Source organism: Balaenoptera physalus (genome assembly GCF_965194825.1).
Source record: "Balaenoptera physalus genome assembly, chromosome: 15".
NCBI lineage: Eukaryota > Metazoa > Chordata > Mammalia > Artiodactyla > Balaenopteridae > Balaenoptera > Balaenoptera physalus.
The window spans coordinates 61,182,696-61,201,722 of NC_138894.1; the positions used below are offsets into that span (position 1 = coordinate 61,182,696).

Sequence of the window (19,027 nt, forward strand, 5' to 3'; positions counted from 1 at the left end):
GAACAAGGAGACATTTCTGTCAGCATCCACAGAGAGGAAGACCTCTATGTAATTTTCACGGTGAAATATGCTCAGTTAAATTCACTGTTTTAAATTTAACTTTCAGCAGACCGAATGGCCTCTATCGGTCTTTAGCAACTGATTGCTGGGGGAGCCGTATTCTGATCTCGCTTGGTGCCACCCCTTAGGTGCGAGATCTTTGACAATCTGTCTGTCTTCTCCGGGACTGAGTTTCCTCAGGTGTGAGGTTAGAGGGCTGACTACATTTGGGTTAAAGATCTTTTCAGGTGGAAAGGTCTGTGAGTTGTGATTTAGAACTACCTATGATCACAGCATCTGGAAGAAAACAAAGAAATCCTAGAGCCTATTTTGAGAAAAAAAATTTTTTCTTCACAAAACCCAAACTTTTTTCATCATTTAAAGTAAACATGATAGAAAATAAAAACAATCCACTGTATATAGTTAGTATAAAAATGCTGGGAGAGCAAGTGAAGTGATGTACGTTCCCCATTTCTTCCCAAAGTCTCAGGCTGGAGGCATGCAGACGAGGTGCTCACCGTCCTGCAGACCTAGCCCCATGTGTCTGGCTAGGGGTGGCGTTTCAGACTTGCTTTCCAAGCCTTTAGAGAATCCAAATGTGCAGAATCTTTTTTTTTTTTTTTTAATTTACAGGATCATTTTTATTTTTGCAGAGCTACAGTAAACTGGAAAGCCATCAAACACTGAATGGAAGTGTTCACTGGATAAAAAGCATCTTACTACCAGACTCTCAGAATATTGTGATTGAACGGGAGTCTGGAAAGGCAGGTTTAAAATTAACAATCACTCACTATTCTAAACTCAGCAAGGACAAGGACCGGGCTAGATTGCATTCCAGCAGAAAGGAACTCTTATATTAAATTCAACATTAAACAAGTCAACCAAGGAATTTAATAGGAGGGTTTTTTTTCTACACCTGTGGTTAAATATTCTAATATTTTGATATTTGTCAACAGCATCCATTTGCAGGTATGACTGTACCTTGAGTTTTCCTTCTGTTTATTTCAAAGTGGACATTTTACAAGTTACTTAGGAACTGTTGAACCATGAAACTATATTTCATTGTCAAAAATGCTGAATGGAGAAATAACGACTAGCTTTCAGTGTGCCTCTTTATTTTATAATCTAGTTGAGCTACTAAATTTAGATGTGAACTAAGAGACTGTCTCTTCTGGGAAATGAGTTATTTCCCCCATTGCCTACAGGTTTATGAATGTTTGAATGTAAATATATGAATATCTGAATGATTTAACAACATAAACATATCGCTGCTCGTTGTAATCATGTGCATTTTACTTGAACCACAATGTGGGTTTGGAATAGGTTTGTGAATAGAGCTTGTTTTCATGTAAATGGGATCAAGCAGTACCACTGGTTAGCTATTCAGGGAAGCAGACAATGCCACCCTTGCTGGAAATGCTTCAGTAAGAATTTAATCCATGTACCTAATATTTGAACTCCAACTCTTGCTTCATATTCCTGTGGCCTAATCCAGATCTCATTGACTGACAAGGACTCAAGGATGGTGTGAGACTTAACGTGATCTATTTATGTGTGGCACCTATTTCTGGCACTGACTATTTCAGGTTTCATCTTGGAGGTAGTGTCTAAAGAGAGCTTTCTTTTCCTCCTCTGTGACATTCTTTAAAAAAAAAAAATAGCAGCATGGTCTGCCTGCCTGCCTGCCTGCCCCTAGAAGCAGCATCCGTGCAATAACTCTGACACAGAAACATCAATCCTACAGGACATAAAGAACACATGGAATCCTGGGCTTCCCTGCTATACGCACAACATGTACATTATGAACATCGTTGTACTTTCTAAGTTTCTGAACAGCTTACCCATCCCTGTGAATATGAAGACAGACCATTACCAAAACATTTCTTTTGGAAATAATATCAGCATCGCAGTGAGAGTAGCTTAATGTTTCACATTTACAAATGGGAAATTATAAACAGGCTGACATTCTGGCACTGACAACACCGGAGGAAAAGAAAACTTAACAATTCATGCATAGAAAAGCCATTTATAAAATGAAACTTGGTGTATTTAGTTCATTTGAATACATAAATTCTCAATAGCGACTAGATGTGTATTTATGTATATGGTATGTGTGTGTGTGTACGTATAACATTGTATTATTATGTTATGTATTTGTAATGAAAGCCTTAACTGAATATGCATTATGTATATCAGTTGTACAGGATCCTGTTGTTGGCTAGGGAAAAAAGACTATTTTTCAAACATGTTGTGTGGCTATTTTTAACCTAACAGAGAACATTAATCAGAAAAGAGCTTAAATCTGACTTCCTCTGCTTCCCTGGTACAAATAGGATGACATGGTGTGAGTGTCATAACACAAGGTATGACAAAGCCAGGCTGTTTTGATATTTGTGCAAAGGACAAAATTAACTTTAAATCTCTTGGCCAGACCTGACTTCCCCACATAATCAGAGCCCATCCATGTGCGACCCTCGTCTAAACCTCCAAGAAGATTCTACCCTTCTTCCCTCTTTCCGCTGCTCTCTGATCTGACTTTCATGCTTAATCTGATCTAATCCTGCCAGCATTATCTTCATCTGTGCAATGAAACCTGGAGAATCCTTTCTCATATTTGGTGAGGGACAGCATTTACTAAATTACTTGCTCAAATCATATGGTGAGGTTTTAGCTCCTTATTTTTGATTAGATGAGGGCTGTAATATTGAGACACAATATCAATGACTAGTCAAAAATCTGCTTCTCTCTTTTTTTGGAAAAAGGTTTTCTGAAATTGGGTGCAGAGAGACTAAAATGGCCATGAAAAACTAGAATATCTCAACTAAGAATAGAAGAAAATATTTGTTTCCTTGACAAGTATTTTTCAGAAGAAAACAGAAAGCAAGTCTAATTTCATTGACTTAGGAAGAAAGTTACCCACTGAAAAGCTTATTAAATAATAATTTTAAATAAAGACTTCCTGAAAACTTCACTGCATTCATTCAACTCTCGCATAAGGAAAGTGTTCTCTGGGTTATGGATCTTGTGTTTGGGTTTATCCATATAATAGAACTTCTTTAGAATCTGAACTTGTGTTTTCAAATCCATAGTGTCATTTTAAAAATCATGATTAAACTACAAATAAGATCTTACTCTTAACAGGAAAAATACTTGTGAATTGTCAATGTTTCTCATATTATTATTCAACACACAAAGAAAATACATAAGATGAGTTGAAATCATTATTAAGGTTTGATACATATTTATCCTGTAACTTAGGATCAGACTTCCATTAACAATAAGTAGACTGGGCTAAAAGAGAAGACAAACTATCTAATGTAAATTATTTTTAAAAGGCAGGCATCTGACAGAGATTTTACTATTATCATTTGCATAACAATAAAATGTAATTTTATAATTCTTGTTTTATGTATAATTAAATATCATAATTGAAGGCATTGAAAATATTAGATAGCAAACATACATTTTAAGAAAAGCTATTTCCCTAAAGATATTTCACAGATATGTTTATACGCTGGAGTGTATATGTGTGCAAACACACATACATATATATATATTCCCTTATATCAATAGTCAGATCTCTCCTAAGAAGTAAGCTAATTGAGCTGTTTTGTTGATAAACTCCTTTTTCTCCAGACTATTCCTCCCCGAGCCATAATTATTTGCAATTTGCCTAAGTCGTCCATTTACTGATACGTCAAGCATGAAACAGAGGCAATTCCAGAAAATGGAAATGCTTCTCAAAATCAATCTTTGGGAAATAATGTGGTAGAAGTTACCGTGTGATAGAAGACTACCTTATAACTGTCACATGGAGATGAATGTTAATTTGTTGAGGTTAAGGCAGCTTTGTGCCTCATTTGTTGACTTCGCTTTGCCGTCAGCAAAGCAGCACAGCCCAATTACTCCAGCAAAGCTATTTTTTCTAACGGGAGTTTTATGATTTTTATGTACTTACCAGTCAGCACACATAACAATGTCAAAATGTCCTTCCAGTTGAGAGACATCTGTCTCATTATCCCATCGTAAAACGCTTGAGAAGAAAAAGATTTTAAAAATTATACTTAGGTTTTTTTTTTTTAACTTTTGATTTTGAGCTATTAACATTATTTTTTGTGGCACTTGAAATTATTTAAAAGGTATATACAAATTATTTCAAAAGGCATAATAAAAAAAACTAGGAATGTAACTGTCTGTGCCATATTTTATTTAGTCTTCAGATCTAGAAGAGGAAGAATTCTCTATTCAAATACAATAGTTAAGCGTTTGCTAGTTCTTATAGTTTTGTGTAGACAAACTAGGGAAAAATATCTTATCTTGACCATAGTCATTAGAATGAGTCTAGACTCTCAACATCAATGAAGTACATACTGAAATCAAAGTATTCCCCATCTACTGGAATACAACCTTATAAAAACAAATGATGTGAAACTTAGTGCCTGGCATGTCGGTTGCATTTCTTATTAATGTGATGAGTACTTTGGCAAGATGGAAGAAAAGAATACCAACTTTCATTTGGTTGTTGTGAGTTTTCAGGCACATTTTAAAATTCACCTGTCCTGATACTTAGTCTCCAAAAGAGGGTCAGGTTTTAAACCTCATATTAATAACAATAATTAATAACATGTATTTGAAAATTCAAGTTATGCTTATGATGCCAACCAGAGATTTTAAGTTACTTTCAATGAATAACTGTGATAATTAGCATTTTACCATATTAAAGTATTTTAATGACTCCTCTCTCCACCACATCAACTGGGATTTGCGGTATTACTTTTCCAAGTAAAATTCTACTCCTATTATCTATTTTGATTATTATTTAAAACTAAACTGAGTGAGCATAGCCTACTCTGTCCAGCTTTATTTGCTTTTCTTGGTGGGTTCTTTATTTCTTCTATATCTTCTCTGGGTGAAAAGTCGTATGTTTGAATATAAAAATAAGTCCCAAAGTTCTTTTCATATACATTAATATATATCCATGCTAGCGACTTTCTTAAGGTAGAAAAGATTAAACACATCACCACAAAAATACCTATACAGACTGAACATCGGTTGTTTATTCACTCATTCGACTCATCCTTAGTGAGTACCTACTATGTGTCAGGCCCTGTGATGTGCCACAGGCCATGCTTCACAGAGGCAGCCTGGCCTACATAAAGCCATAATTCTGACGCCATGCCCTATGTGTTATGTAAGCATATAGACTCAGAACTCCAGGGAGGGCTTTCCAGAACAAGTGGATGACTTCTCTGTTCACAGGTCCAGTGAAACATGGATGAGCTTTATAAATTAACTGTAGCGTTGTGGTACTTTCCCAGGCCAGTTGGAGAGCCAAGAAATGGAGGAAACCAGGAAACCCCTAAGAGATTAATGCTGCTTTGTCTTTGGATTGATTCCTCAAATACTCCATGCACCTGGGGAGAGTGGGAAACAACCAACACCAACTTTTCTGGAAACGCCAAGGCTTCCAGTGCAGCTGGGACTCAGGCTCAGTGGGAGAGCAGGCCTGTTCAGCCCTCATCAGAGACCTAAGAGTCTTAGAGAGTTTCCACATGAACAAGATGGTTTAAAATATAGATCTATGCTAGACCTTTTCAGATCATAAAAGTAACATCTCCATTGCACAGATTTTGGGAAAAAAAGAAAAGGATTAAAACTACTCATCATTTTATCATTCATGAACCATTATTTAGAAGAGGCTTCTAATACATGTGTAATGACTAAAGCACAAGAACAGAAAGTGCAGGAAATCCTGTGGTGATATTGGATATTGGATTCCTGAGGTGCTTCAGCCTCTCGGTTCAACAAAGACCAACCGGAAAGACGGGTCTAGACAGCAATGGGTTGTGGGTTAGCACAGCAGATGCAACAAGTCATGATTTTAAAAGAAATGGAAATGCTCATCTTAGCCACGTGGACCACAGCACATTCCCAAAAGGCATTCTTCCCCAGTTTTTATGAGGCTTATGGCTATGCTGTCCCCATAACGGTAAGCAGGTGACAAAGAGGGAGGGGTGTATGGACAGAGTCTAGCTTTGGCATGACAGACATATCTAAGTTCAAATATTGGTTCCTTCCCTTACTAGCTATGTGAACTTGGGCAATTATTTCACCTCTCTGAGTCTGTCGCCTCATCTGTAAAATGGAGATAGCAACGGCCACCTTCGTGAACAATCTAAGGGCGCCATTCACACTGTATTCTGAGTTCTGTTGTTTACATGGCAAACAATGAGAATAGTGCCCCCCAGAGTGGTGGAATCAGGTGGCTTCTATCTCAGAAGGCTAGAGATGACGGTGACTTCAATATTCGAGAAACTAGTCCTTCCAACTCCTCTCCTCCGATGGTCTTGCCCTCCACCCTCCTCAGACACTCACATGACAGTCATGCACACTAGAGCAGTGCTTCAGCTGTGGGGCAGGACCAGATTTTTTGTTGTTGTTTATAGCCCATCTGTTGCAGACTGTTACTTTTGTAAAATACAACAGCAAATGAATAGACAAATGAGATTTAAAAAGCAAAGACATTCTGAATACAAGTCCACTTATCATAGGCTTGGAGGTCACAGTAGTGTTTCTAAACACTTCCTTCCATTTCTGAGCTCACCTCATTGCAGCTCAGTAACGTACAGTTCACACACTGGCACCAGTCCACGGCCTCTTCATTAAGCAGCCCGGCTCTCAGTCCTCGTCTTTACCAGTAACTGCAACCCTGACCCACTCTCTGACAGCCCCTCTATCTTTCACAGCTCACCCCTTATAGAAGGGACTCTCATTCGAACCATTCTTCCATCCTACTGGCCTACAATCTGCTCATCCTCTCAGCACGTCACTGCTCCTCTTCCCTAACATTTGTCTTCCCTCCTTGCCCATTGTAGGTCCCATAGCCAACCATCTTAACTATTCCCTCGCACACACCCTTCGCTCCTTCGTCCCTTTCTCATGTCCTCATATTTGTTAAATCCAGCGCTCCGCCTGCTCCAAGACCTGAATGTGGCTGGAGAAAGCACACAAGCATCCTGACTGGCTTTGCTTAAAACGCATGACCATGAACCACAAGTGGATTCTTGATGTCCGGCAGTTATTCTTTCATTTCCCTTGTCCATTTACTCTTCCGGTCTCCTAGCTCATTATTTTGTACCACCTTCACTCTTTTCAAAATTCTAACACTTCCTCCCTCAGCCTTACTTTCAACCAATGACCTTGCTTCCTACTTTACTGTCAAAACTGCAGTAATAAGATGAGAACTTCCACAAATTCCCACCACCACACTTACACTCCTAACAGCATCTGTACCTAAATACTCTGTTTCCTGCCTATTATCATGGACGAATTAGTCATACTCCTATCTAAAGTCAGTACCTCCTCTTATACACGGGAGCCATCCCCTTTTGTCTGTTCTATGGCACAGCTCTAGCAATTCTTCCTTCTCTAGCCTATATTATCAGTTCTTTCCTCTCTACTGGATTATTTCCATCAGTATTCAAACATTCAAGCAGCTATTTTTCCCTCTTAAAATATCCTCTCTTTGCTCTATCCTCCCTTCTGGTTATTGCTCCATTTCCTCATTCCTCCTCTGCAGCAAAACTCCATGAAAAAGTTGTTTAAAATCTATTTTCAAATTCTCTCCTCCCAATTAGGCTTTTGTCCCCACTGTTCCACCAAAAATGCTCTTGTCAAACTTTCCAAAGGTCTCCACATTGCTAAATTCAGCTCAGTTTTTAGTCTTCATCTTATCTGACCTACCAGCCTGCACCTCTCCCATGAGCTCCAGATTCGTATGTCCAACTTTTTATTTTAATATTTCCACTTGGATGTCTAATAGACATCTCAAACTTAATATCTCTAATATTGAATTCCTCATCATCTTTCCCCAAATTCATATCACTAACTGTTTTTCTCATCTTGTTAATTCTATCTTTCCAGTTGCTCAGGCCAAAAACCTTGCCTATATCCTTGACTCCTAATTTTTTTTACACCCCACATTGAATATGCCAGGAAATGCAGTTAGTTCTACTTTTGAAATATGTCAAAATCCATCTTTTCTCTATCTCCAATGCTCCCAGCCTGGTCTAAAATACCATCATCTCTCATCTGAATTATTGTATAGTCAGTCTCCTAATTGGTCTCCCTGCTATAACCCTACAATTTCTGCTCAAGGGAGTAGCCAGAGTGATCCTTCTAAAATGGACATCAAATCGTGAGCCTTCTTTATTTACTACCTTGTAATGGCTCCTCTCTTCACTCAGAGTAAAAGCCAAAAAGTCTTTACAATGACCTATAAGACCCTGTGCAATCCAGTTACCATTCTGACCTCATCTCCCATTCCTCTCCCCCTTGCTCTCGCAACACTGATGATCTCCTTATGATTTCTTGAATACACCAGTCATACACTTCTGCTTTAGGGCCTTTAAATTGGCTGCTTCCTCTGTGTGAATGCTCTTCTTCCAGATACCCCTATGGCTTGTTCCCTTACCTCCTTCAAGTTTGCTTGAGTGTTTTACCTTCTCAGAGCTGCCTACCCTGACCATTCTACTTAAAACTGCAATCATTCCTTTCCACTCCAGTACTCCTGAATCCCCTTAACCTGCTCTTTATTTTTCTATAGCAATTATTACCATTTAATATGCTATATAAATAAATTATTAATTTTTAAAATTCTCTTTCTCCAGTAGAAGCACACTAGGGACAGAGATTTCTAAAATCTGTTTTGTACCATGATGTATTTCCACTACCTAGAACAGTCCCTGTCACATAATAGCTGCTCAATAAATATGTCATTTGAATGAATTGTGTATGGATATACCTAGCAGAGAGCCTGGCACACAGAAGGCACTAAAGAAACAGAGGTCCCTACATTAAGTTGTTCTCTGAATAGACTGTGTAGATTAGGTAGATATGAAGGCAAAAGATGTTTAATAAGATGTTAGAAAAAATAATAATAAAATAAAATAAAAGATTTCCTTTTTTTAAACATCTTTATTAGAGTATAATTGCTTTACAATGGTGTGTTAGTTTCTGCTGTATAGCAAAGTGAATCAGCTATACGTATACATATATCCCTATATCCTCTCCCTCTTTTGTCTCCCTCCCACCCTCCCTCTCCCACCCCTCTAGGTGAACACAAAACACCGAGCTGATCTCCCTGTGCTATGTGGCTGCTTCCCACTAGCTATCTGTTTTACATTTGGTAGTGTATATATGTCCATGCCACTCTCTCACTTCATCCCAGCTTACCCTTCCCCCTCCCCACATCCTCAAGTCCATTCTCTAGTAGGTCTGTGTCTTTATTCCCATCTTACCCCTAGGTTCTTCATGACCTTTTTTTTTTTTTCTTAGATTCCATATATATGTGTTAGCATACAGTATTTGTTTTTCTCTTTCTGACTTACTTCACTGTGTATGACAGACTCTAGGTCCATCCACCTCACTACAAATAACTCAGTTTCATTTCTTTTTATGGCTGAGTAATATTCCATTCTATATATGTGCCACATCTTCTTTATCCATTCATCTGTCGATGGACACTTAGGTTGCTTCCATGTCCTGGCTATTGTAAATAAAGCTGCAATGAACATTGCAGTACATGCATCTTCTTGAATTATGGTTTTCTCAGGGTATATGCTCAGTAGTGGGATTGCTGTGTTGTATGGTAGTTCTATATTTAGTTTTTTAAGGAACCTCCATACTCTTCTCCATAGTGGCTATATCAGTTTACATTCCCACCAACAGTGCAAGAGGGTTCCCTTTTCTCCACACCCTCTCCAGCATTTATTGTTTGTAGATTTTTTGATGATGGCTATTCTGACTGGTGTGAGGTGATACCTCATCATAGTTTTGATTTGCATTTCTCTAATAGTTAGAGATGTTGAGAATCCTTTCATGTGTTTGTTGGCAATCTGTATATCTTCTTTGGAGAACTGTCTCTGTAGGTCTTCCACCCATTTTTTGATTGGGTTGGGTTTTTTTTTGATATTGAACTGCATGAGTTGCTTGTATATTTTGGAGATTAATCCTTTGTCAGTTGCTTTGTTTGTAAATACTTTCTCCCATTCTGAGGGTTGTCTTTTCGTATTGTTTACGGTTTCCTTTTCTGTGCAAAAGCTTTTAAGTTTCATTAGGTCCCATTTGTTTATTTTTGTTTTTATTTCCATTTCTCTAGGAGGTGGGTCAAAAAGGATCTTGCTGTGATTTACGTCATAGAGTGTTCTGCCTATGTTTCCCTCTAAGAGTTTTATAGTGTTTGGCATTACATTTAGGTCTTTAATCCATTTTGAGTTTATTTTTGTGTATGGTGTTAGGGAGTGTTCTAATTTCATTCTTCTACATGTAGCTGTCCAGTTTTCCAAGCACCACTTATTGAAGAGGCTGTCTTTTCTCCATTGTATATTCTTGCCTCCTTTATCAAAGATAAGGTGACCATATGTGCATGGGTTTATCTCTGGGCTTTCTATCCTGTTCCATTGATCTATATTTCTGTTTTTCTGCAAGTACCATACTGTCTTGATTACTGTAGTTTTGTAGTATAGTTTGAAATCATGGAGCCTGATTCCTCCAGCTCCGGTTTTCTTTCTCAAGATTGCTTTGGCTATTAGGGGTGTTTTGTGTTTCCATATAAATTGTGAAATTTTTGGTTCTAGTTCTGTGAAAAATGCCATTGGTAGTTTGATAGGGATTGCACTGAATGTGTTGATTGCTTTGGGTAGTATAGTCATTGTCACAATGTTGCTTCTTCCAATCCAAGAACATGGTATATCTCTCCATCTGTTTGTATCATCTTTAACTTCTTTCATCGGTGTCTTATAGTTTTCTGCATACAGGTCTTTTGTCTCCTTAGGTAGGTTTATTCCTAGATATTTTATTCTTTTTGTTGCAATGGTAAATGGGAGAGTTTCCTTAATTTCTCTTTCAGATTTTTCATCATTAGTGTATAGGAATGCAAGAAATTTCTGTGCATTAATTTTGTATCCTGCAACTTTACCAAATTCATTGATTAGCTCTAGTAGTTTTCTGGTAGCCTCTTTAGGATTCTCTATGTATAGTATCATGTCATCTGCAAACAGTGACAGTTTTACTTCTTCTTTTCCGATTTGGATTCCTTTTATTTCTTTTTCTTCTCTGATTGCTGTGGCTAAAACTTCCAAAACTATGTTGAATAATAGTGGTGAGAGTGGGCAACCTTGTCTTGTTCCTGATCTTAGTGGAAATGGTTTCAGTTTTTCACCATTGAGAAGGATGTTGGCTGTGGGTTTGTCATATATGGCCTTTATTGTGTTGAGGTAAGTTCCCTCTATGCCTACTTTCTGGAAGGTTTTTATCATAAATGGGTGTTGAATTTTGTCAAAAGCTTTTTCTGCATCTATTGAGATGATCATATGGTTTTTCTCCTTCAGTTTGTTAATATTGTTTATCACATTGATTGATTTGCGTATATTGAAGAATCCTTGCATTCCTGGGATAAACCCCACTTGATCATGGTGTATGATCCTTTAATGTGCTGTTGGATTCTGTTTGCTAGTATTTTGTTGAGGATTTTTGCATCTATGTTCATCAGTGATATTGGTCTGTAATTTTCTTTTTTTGTGACATCTTTGTCTGGTTTTGGTATCAGGGTGATGGTGGCCTCGTAGAATGGGTTTGGGCGTGTTCCTCCCTCTGCTATATTTTGGAAGAGTTTGAGAAGGATAGGTATTAGCTCTTCTCTAAATGTCTGATAGAATTCGCCTGTGAAGCCATCTCATCCTGGGCTTTGTTTTGCTGGAAGATTTTTAATCACAGTTTCGATTTCAGTGCATGTGATTGGTCTGTTTATATTTTCTATTTCTTCCTGGTTCAGTCTCTGAAGGTTGTGCTTTTCTAAGAATTTGTCCATTTCTTCCAGGTTGTCCATTTTATTGGCATATAGTTACTTGTAGTAATCTCTCATGATCCTTTGTATTTCTACAGTGCCAGTTGTTACTTCTCCTTTTTCATTTCTAATTCTATTGATTTGAGTCTTCTCCCTTTCTTTCGTGATGAGTCTGGCTAATGGTTTATCAATTTTGTTTATCTTCTCAAAGAACCAGCTTTTAGTTTTATTGATTTTGCTATCGTTTCCTTCATTTCTTTTTCATTTACTTCTGATCTGATCTTTATGCTTTCTTTCCTTCTGCTAATTTTGGGTTTTTTTTGTTCTTTCTCTAATTGCTTTAGGTGTAAGGTTAGGTTTATTTGAGATTTTTCTTGTTTCTTGAGGTAGGATCGTATTGCTATAAACTTCCCTCTTAGAACTGCTTTTGTTGCATCCCATAGGTTTTGGGTCATCATGTTTTCATTGTCATTTGTTTCAGGTATTTTTTTTATCTCCTCTTTGATTTCTTCATTGATCTCTTGGTTATTTAATAGTGTATTGTTTAGCCTCCATGTGTTTGTATTTTTTACAGCTTTTTTCCTGTAATTGATATCTAGTCTCATAGCATTGTGGTCGGAAAAGATACTTGATACAATTTCAATTTTCTTAAATTTACCAAGCGTTGATTTGTGACCCAAGATATGATCTATCCTGGAGAATGTTCCATGAGCACTTGAGAAGAAAGTGTATTCTTTTGTTTTTGGATGGAATGTCCTATAAATATCAATTAAGTCCATCTTGTTTAATGTATCATTTAAACCTTGTGTTTCCTTATTTATTTTCATTTTGGATGATCTGTCCATTGGTGAAAGTGGGGTATTAAAGTCCTCTACTATTATTGTGTTACTGTCGATTTCCCCTTTTATGACTGTTAGCATTTCCCTTATGTATTGCAGTGCTCCTCTTTTGGGTGCATAAATACTTACAATTGTTATATTTTCTTCTTGGATTGATCCCTTGATCATTATGTAGTGTCCTTCTTTGTCTCTTGTAATAGTCTTTATTTTAAACGCTATTTTGTCTGATATGAGAATTGCTACTCCAGCTTTCTTTTGATTTCCATTTGCATGGAATATCTTTTTCCATCCCCTCACTTTCAGTCTGTATGTGTCCCTAGGTCTGAAGTGGGTCTCTTGTAGATAGCATATATATGGGTCTTGTTTTTGTATCCATTCAGCCAGTCTATGTCTTTTGGTTGGAGCATTTAATCCATTTACATTTAAGGTAATTATTGATATGTTCCTATTACTATTTTCTTAATTGTTTTGGGTTTATTATTGTAGGTCTTTTCCTTCTCTTGTGTTTCCTGTCTAGAGAAGTCCCTTTAGCATTTGTTGTAAAGGTGGTTTGGTGGTGATGAATTCTCTTAGCTTTTGCTTGACTGTAAAGGTTTTAATTTCTCCATCAAATCTGAATGGGATCCTTGCTGGGTAGAGTAATCTTGGTTGTAGGTTCTTCCCTTTCATCACTTTACTTATTTACTTCTTTATTTTTTATTAATTTATTTTACTTATTTATTTTTGGCTGCATTGGGTCTTCGTTGCTGTGCATGGGCTTTCTCTAGTTGAGGAGATCGGGGGCTACTCTTCTTTGCGGTTTGCGGGCTTCTCATTGCGGTGGCTCCTCTTGTTGTGGAGCACGGGTTCTAGTCGTGTGGGCTTCAGTAGTTGCTAGTCTTGTGGGCTTCAGTAGTTGTGGCTCATGGGCTCTAGAGCGCAGACTCAGTAGTTGCAGTGCACGGGCTTAGTTGCTCCGAGCATGTGGGATCTTCCCGGACCAGGGCTTTAACCTGTGTCCCCTGCATTGGCAGGCGGATTCTTAACCACTGTGCCACCAGGGAAGCCCCTCTTTCATCACTTTAAATATGTCCTGACACTCCCTTCTGTCTTGCAGAGTTTCTGCTGAAAGATCAGCTGTTAACCTTATGGGGATTCCCTTCTATGTTATGTGTTGCTTTTCCCTTGCTGCTTTTAATATTTTTTCTTTGTATTTTATTTTTGATAGTTTGATTAATATGTGTCTTCGTGTGTTTCTCCTTGGATTCATCCTGAATGGGACTCTCTGCACTTCCTGGAATTGATTGACTATTTCCTTTCCCGCATTAGGGAAGTTTTCAACTATAATCTCTTCAAATATTTTCTCAGTCCCTTTCTTTTTCTCTTCTTCTTCTGGGACCCCTATAATTCGAATGTTGGGGTGTTTAATGTTGTCCCAGAGGTCTCTGAGACTGTCCTCAATTCTTTTCATTCTTTTTTCTTTATTCTGCTCTGCGGTAGTTACTTCCACTATTTTATCTTCCAGTTCACTTGTTCTTTCTTCTGCCTCAGTTATTCTGCTATTGATTCCTTCTAGAGAATTTTTAATTTCATTTATTGTGTTGTTCATCATTGTTTGTTTGCTCTTTAGTTCTTCTAGGTCCTTGTTAAACGTTTCTTGTATTTTCTCCCTTCTATTTCCAAGATTTTGGATCATCTTTACTATCATTACTCTGAATTCTTTTTCAGGTAGACTGCCTATTTCCTCTTCATTTGTTTGGTCTGGTGGGTTTTTACCTTGCTCCTTCATTTGCTGTGTATTTCTCTGTCTTCCCATTTTGCTTAACTTACTGTGTTTGGGGTCTCCTTTTCACAGCCTGCAGGTTCGTAGTTCCCGTTGTTTTTGGTGTCTGCCCCCAGTGGGTAAGGTTGGTTCAGTGGCTTGTGTAGGCTTCCTGGTGGAGGGGACTGGTGCATGTGTTCTGTTGGGTGGTGCTGGATCTTGTCTTTCTGGTGGGCAGGACCGCGTCTGGTGGTGTGTTTTGGGGTGTCTGTGAACTTATTATGATTTTAGGGAGCCTCTCTGCTAATGGGTGGGGTTGTGTTCCTGTCTTACTAGTTATTTGGCATGGGGTGTCTGGCACTGAAGCTTGCTGGTCGTTGAGTGGAGCTGGGCCTTAGAGTTGAGACAGAGATCTCTGGGAGAGCTTTCGCTGATTGATATTATGTGGTTCTGGGAGGTCTCTGGTGGCCCAGTGTCCTGAACTTGGCTCTCTCACCTCAGAGGCTCAGGTCTGACACCCATCCAGAGCACCAAGACCCTGACAGCCACAGGGAGGTTCCAAATTCAAACTCCTCATCACCTTCCTAAACCCTCTCCAAGCAATTCTGGAGCTAAGAGACTGTGCCCCGGCATCATGCAACGCGCATGCACACAGGCCGAAAAGATTTCTTTGATATGACACAAGATGCATGATCCATAAAAGGACACATTGGTAAACTTGACTTCATTAAAATTAAACATTTCTGCACTTTAAAAGATGCTAGGAGGAGAATGCAAAGACAAGCCACAGGCTGGGAGAAAATATCATATATCTTTGCAAATCATATATCTGATAGAGAGCTTATATCCAGAACATATAAAGAACTCTGAGTATGTCAAGAATAAGAAAATAAGAGACCCAATTTTTAAAAAAATGGGTAAGGCATTTGCATAGATTCATCACCAAAGAAGATACGAAAGTGGCAAATAAGCATGTGAAAAGGTATCCAACATCATTAGTCATTACGGAAATTCAAATTAAAACCCCAATGAGATACCTCTATACACCTGTTAGAAAGGCTATAATTTAAAAGATTGACCACATTGAGAGTTGAGGAGAATGTGGAGAAATGGAACTCTCCGATACCACTGAGGGGAATATAACATATAACCACTTTCGAAAGCAGTTTGGCAGCCTCCTTTAAAAGTTAAATATATGCCTCTATATGATCTAGCTGTTCCACTCCTAGGTATTTACCCTAGAGAAGTTAAAGTATATGCCCATGCAAAGCACATATCCATCTACAGATATGTTCATAACAGCTTTACTTGTAACAGCCCGAAACTGGCAACAACCCAAAGTTCATCAATGGGTGAAAGGATTAAAAAATTGAGGTTTAGCCATATAATGGGAGACTACTCAGGAATAAAAAGGAAAGAACTATTGATACATGCAATAACATAGGTGATGTTAAAATAATTTTACTGACTGAAGGAACACTGAAAAAAAAAAAGCACATACTGAATGATTTCATTTATTTAAAACTCTAGAAAATATAAACTAATACAGAGTAAGGGAAAGCAAATCAGTGGTTTCCTAGAAAGGGAGGAATCTTCAAGGGTCAGAAAGGAGGGACTACCCTGGGTCAAGAGGACACTTTGGGGCAGGGGGTGATAGACATGTTTAGCATTTCAATTATGGTGATGGTTTCTAGGGTGTATACAAATTTCAAAACATAAAATTATACATACAGTTTATTGGATACCAATTTCACCATAACCAAAAATTAAAAAGAAAATGCTTTCTGAAAGACAGCAGGGTATATACATACATATAACTAGGTCCCTTGCCCCATATGAGCTTTACAATCTAAGGCATAACATTCATATATAAAGACATGTAAAGGATGGTTTGACCAAACACCCAAATCATGTCAAAGTCTTACTTGTAATTATATTGACACTAAAGTAAAATGTATGTGTCTCCATTTTATTTCATCATAATGTCAAAATCTTATTTCTGTTCGAAATGCATTACAAAGCAAAGTACTATTCTACAGATAGAAATATAAAACCAATAATCATTGTAGGACTCCTCATGCTTTAAATATCTTAATAGCGATAGGCATGTCAAACCTGGTAAGTTTAACAGGTATAGTACAGTAGAAAGAATACTAGGCTTTGCAGCTAGAAAGCTCTGAGTTCAAATATCAGCTCCACCACTTACAAGCCAGTGAAGCTGAGAGATGCCCTCAAATATAAAAAAGAGACAGTAATGGTTGCACTGCACAACGATAATGAACTGAATAAGACAGGGCATATTAAAGTGTATTACAGATGCTCAATAAATATTAGTTTCCCTTCCCTTACTCTTGCACTAACTTACGTCTTTTCATTCTGGCTTTGAGGTTGGAGTTTCAACCTGAAACGCAAAGCCAAGTCAATTTCTGATAGGACTCCTACCTTCTGATTTAAAATTCACACTGAAAAAAATTTCTCAGCAGATGACCTTACTGAGAGCCTGGGATTATCTGATATCATCTTTTTCTTCTTCTGCATCTTTTCTCTTCTAAGTAGGGTCACTCGTCCTGTCAGAGAGAACCACCTCCCAACCTATGGGCAGGATAAAACCACTCCTTCCTCTTTCCTCTAAGTCAGTGATTTTCAAACTTGAGCATGCATCAGAATCCTCGGAAAGTTTGTTAAAACACAGATTGCTGGGTTTTAATCCCAGAGTTTCTGATTCAGTATGTCTGGAGTGAGACAAACTGAGATGCCTGTGAATCTGCATTTCTAACAAATTTCCGAGTGATGCTGATGTTACTGGTCTGGAGGCCCTACTTTGAGAAGCACTGCTCTAGGTCCTTGCTCCATCAAACGCTGGCCCCCATCATACTTATTTCTTCTTCCTCAGCTGTACTGGCATGCCTGCCAACATGCCCAACTCCTCCTGCAACTCTGCTTCCCTCTAGTCCACACTCTATTTCTCTCTTTCCCTTTGCCATCAACATCTTGCAGGAATAGCCTACTCTCGTTGCTTCACCTGTCTTGGCAGTATGACCTTTCTCACGACAGTCACTAGGACTGCTCTGCGATTTGTTTGACCTCCAGCAGTTTGCAGCAGCTGACACTGCTGATCACCCGCTCCTGGACCTGCTTCCGCTAAGAAGCAGTATTATACCACGCCACCCTGAACCCGCCTTCCTGTCTCCAGTCCTTTCTCAGTATCCCTTCCAGGCCCCTATTACTCTGCTCCTGAAACAGTCATTTCCCAAAATGCTGTCCTTGGCCATCTTCTCTTCTGACGCTCCAGTTTCCATAGTTCTGCTCTTATCTCTTGATTTTGATCTCCAAATTTTCTAGCACAACTCTTTCCTGAGATTTGAACCTTTATTCTTCACCGCTTGCTAGTTATTGTCACAAAGCAAATACAGGTTTATGTTCTGCACCACCTCAAATGCAGCATGCCCCAAACTGCTGTCTCTTACTACTCTTCTGTATTCTTTATTTCCCACACACGGTCACCTCTCCAGAATGGGTCCCCTCTTTGTTCACCATTTTCCATTCTCATTCAGGCCTGGACTACCTCTTTCCCTTTCTCTGGAATCACTGAGAAGCCTTTAGAACAAACAAACAAACAAACAGAAAACCCTTTTTATTGTAAAATAAGACACTGAAGGAGAAAGCCAGGTGAAATAAATATATGCCTTAACTAAGTATTATTTGGCAAATACCCTTGTTACCACCAGTCAGATCAAGAAATAGAACCTTGCCCGACACCTTAGAAGTCCCTTTACACGATCTGTCCCATTCACCTCCCCCTCTGCCCCAATGCAATGACTTCCTAAATGGTCTGTGGCCTCTACCCTCTCCCCATTCATCACACTAGATAACTAAATTTGCCTAGACACATCTTTCCTACTTCTATGCCTTTGATTGTGTCCTCCCTGCTTTTCATACCTAGAATGCCCTCTTCAGCTGCTTTTCTTCCCTTGCCTTTCACTTGCTAAACCAAAGCCGAACAGCCACCTCCTTCATAAAGCTTTCTCAATCCCCCCACCATGAATTGGCTGCTTGTCTCTTTCTACACATCATGAATCGCCCAATGAGAGCAGACTCTTCTTACATCTTGCTGGTGGGGCAAGTGCCTATCTCTCATCTGCCTGCATATCTTGAGCTTCTTAAGGCAGAAACCTCAACTTACTCATCTTTGTAACCCTAAAGGGCCCATCACAGTGCCTTACATGTATCAGATGCTAAATTACATGTTATTACATTGAAATGAATAACACAAGTTGGACTAGTCATAATCATAGAATCAGAGATATTTGAAATGGAAAATATAATTAGTAAAAAAATTAATTAGTGTCTTTCATTCCAAGATCTCAAAACTGTTTACCAGTCCTCTTTAACCAGTGTAAAATACACTGGTCACCAACACAGGCGGTCCAAATGTTAGGCAAATCTGTCTTCCTTTTGGACTCTGAAATAAGTTTATTTCAGCTAAGTTACAAACAAAAACATAAAGCCAGAGGATGGGATCAGCTTTAAAGTCAGTTCAGAATCATGGAAATGATAACCTGG

The 19,027-nt window shown here is 38.4% G+C and overlaps 1 protein-coding gene across 4 annotated transcripts in view; it reads right to left on the reverse strand.

Annotated features, from left to right (window-relative positions):
- The window catches only part of CAMKMT (calmodulin-lysine N-methyltransferase), a 410,166-nt gene that overhangs the window by 23,890 nt on the left and 367,249 nt on the right, over positions 1-19,027 (reverse strand). For 3 of the 4 annotated variants that reach the window (XR_014254294.1, XM_082427850.1, XM_082427851.1), the window contains one exon: positions 3,998-4,072. The exons of the other annotated variant lie outside the window; for it this stretch is intronic. Coding sequence is in view for 2 of the 3 variants with exons in the window: in XM_082427850.1 (XP_082283976.1) it covers positions 3,998-4,072 (75 nt within the window). In the remaining variant the exon portion in view is untranslated. The remainder of the gene's footprint in view (positions 1-3,997; positions 4,073-19,027) is intronic. 4 annotated transcript variants of the gene reach the window in all.